The sequence below is a fragment of the Nansenia antarctica genome, assembly GCF_963989245.1.
Source record: "Nansenia antarctica genome assembly, chromosome: 2".
NCBI classification, from domain to species: Eukaryota; Metazoa; Chordata; class Actinopteri; order Argentiniformes; family Microstomatidae; genus Nansenia; species Nansenia antarctica.
Genome location: NC_137675.1, coordinates 58,818,907 through 58,821,322, shown reverse-complemented (window position 1 = coordinate 58,821,322; position 2,416 = coordinate 58,818,907). Strand labels below are relative to the sequence as shown.

The following is a 2,416-nucleotide window of genomic DNA, read 5'->3' as shown; positions in this document are numbered from 1 at the left end:
TTAAACAGCACAGAAGTTGGAGAAGTTAGAAATGGCTCTCAACTTGTCCTCTACAAACACCTCCTGCCCACTCTCAGTGTAAGTCAGTGCCCTCCAGTTAATCACATTGCCTGGGCTGTAGTTTACATCAGCTGTGAAGTGCTGAATCTCACAAGGAGACAGGACATGGTTCCACACATTCACATCACTGATCAGCCCAACAAATGACTGACTCGTAACAAAGCCCCCCCCATAGGAGTCTTGGTCCTGACCCAGAATGACACTGGGAACACCACCATCAAGCACCCCTGTGTAGCCCGGCGTCTGCGTTGGGCTGGGCTTCCCATTGGTCCACAGCTGACCATCGGTGGAGTTCCAGGTGGCACACACTGAGACCCACACGTTGAGCTCACCTGGCACCCCCTTAAACTTGAGTGCCTTATGCCTGACGTGCAGTTCCAGTCTTCCAGTTACCCTCTTGAACAGCAGCAGGTCGTTGTCGTCTTTTCGGGAGGCCATGGAGAACAGAGTATAGTGTCGCCGCAGGTCTGTGAAATACCTTCAGGAAGAGGTTCATAAATATAGAGTTAGAACAAGAAATATTCAATATCACTATGGATTCAACATGCAGACACAACGTCAAGGTGTTTTGAGTTGTCTAAAGTTGACGACAGAAGTATTGAACACCATATTACCTGAGACATATGGTCGCAGAGCCAAGGATCTCTCCTATTGGTGTCAGCTTCACGTGCGCAGTGTTGGTCTCTCGTGTAAATGTAAACATTTTACCTGTGAGGTCTGGTCAGACAAAGAGGATTCAGTCCATCAAATCAAAACAAACCCTTCAAAGCACATTTGGAATTGTAATGTTAGTACTGTCTGAAGAGATTTCCATTGCATACACAAATGTAAATGGTATGTACTTCCAGGTATGTGTGTAGTGCCATATGATTCATGAATACTGATCGTATGTCAAATGAGCATTCATGTTCAAAGTAAATCAACGGGATGTTCAGATGTCTCACCTTGAGGCTCGGCCCAGCACATGGTGAACATGACCAGCACCACAAAGAGTCTCTCCATCTGTTCACAATACATCAACAGCAATGTTTACAACAAATATGACATTAGGGTTTCAGTGTACATGCAAGTATACACTTTAAATGGGTTTGTATTCTCCTTGAATGCATTCTCTTCAATTGCAAGTGTGTCATTAATGGACAAAATGTCTTTCACCGTATGTCATGCTAGAGAACCTACCTTGTCAGTTCTACTAAACGGCAGATGTACTGTAGCTTAATTGATCCAGAAGATGTCTAGTTTAGTTCCTAAGATGTCTGGTCTCTCCTGTCCTTTTTATTGTGATCAGTGGAATAGAGAAGTGGCTCCTCCTTATCTGTGAGTCCCTAGGAGGAGGCCCAGGTGTGGCATGTGGGGCTAACGAGCCTGCAGTTCTCTTCTCTGGGCCATCCGCCTGATAGGGGAATGCGGGGCAGCTGTGCATGGTTATCAATACACCCGCTACTCTGTGGGTCACTACAATATGTAATGAACTGGATATTTGTTTTGTTACATTTGATGTTTATTTATTTAGTATATTTTTGTTGTTGTTGTTGTTGTTGTTGTTGGGACTGGTTTCGGGTCCCTTATGGGCCCCATGTTATGGGGTGGAGTGTGATGGTCTATACGGGCTGTTGGTTGTGGGTCTGCTTGAGGCCCTGTCCACACCTATACGTTTTTTTGATAAACGTGGATTTTTATATTCGTTTTGGGGGGGTTCGTCCAGACGCAAACGAGTTTTTGCCCTCTGAAAACGAAGATGTTTAAAAGCGCCTGCCAGAGTGAAGATGTTTAAAAACGCTGTATATTCGCCGTATATTTTTGACGTGTGGACGAGATAGACGGTGCTTTTTGTATTCGTCACGTCATCATGCGCGTAGATTTCTATGATCATGCGCACTGCAGCTGTTTGCTGTTCCCTCCTACGTCATATCCTGTTATTACAACAGGCAACGGTGTTCGAGGCTACACAAGCGAGGAAAATGGATGTGAACAAAGTGCTTCTAGTTCTTTCACTGTTAACTGGACTTTTAACCTGTTTACAGATAAATGCACAGTTAATGATCGAGCACATTGAGAGACAGAGGCGTCTGATTGGCCAGCGGGGCTATGGGGATAATATTATATCGCCGACTACTGGTGTGGAATGCTCAATGACAGCGTTTATATTGCGTTCATGCGTATGCATGTGGACACAGACATTGTTTATAAACATGCTGGTGTGGACGGTCATATTTTTATATACGAAAAACGTTTATCAAAAAAACGCATAGGTGTGGACAGGGCCTTAAGCCTAACTTGGATCTCGGCGGGCCTTTTTTCTCTTTCTGTATAAATGCTATTTATGTTAATGAAGGAAACTTTTGATTTATTTCAC

At 44.2% G+C, this 2,416-nt stretch overlaps 1 protein-coding gene across 1 annotated transcript; it reads right to left on the bottom strand.

The window, feature by feature from the left end:
• On the bottom strand, positions 1 to 1,062 carry LOC308150328 (mucosal pentraxin-like; the record flags this gene model as incomplete). The annotated part of the gene is made up of 3 exons (XM_080523172.1): positions 1 to 538; positions 675 to 777; positions 1,005 to 1,062. The coding sequence occupies 3 exons, from the start codon at positions 1,060 to 1,062 to the stop codon at positions 1 to 3; spliced, it is 699 nt and encodes a 232-aa protein (XP_080379298.1).
• Between the last annotated feature and the right edge of the window lie 1,354 nt (positions 1,063 to 2,416).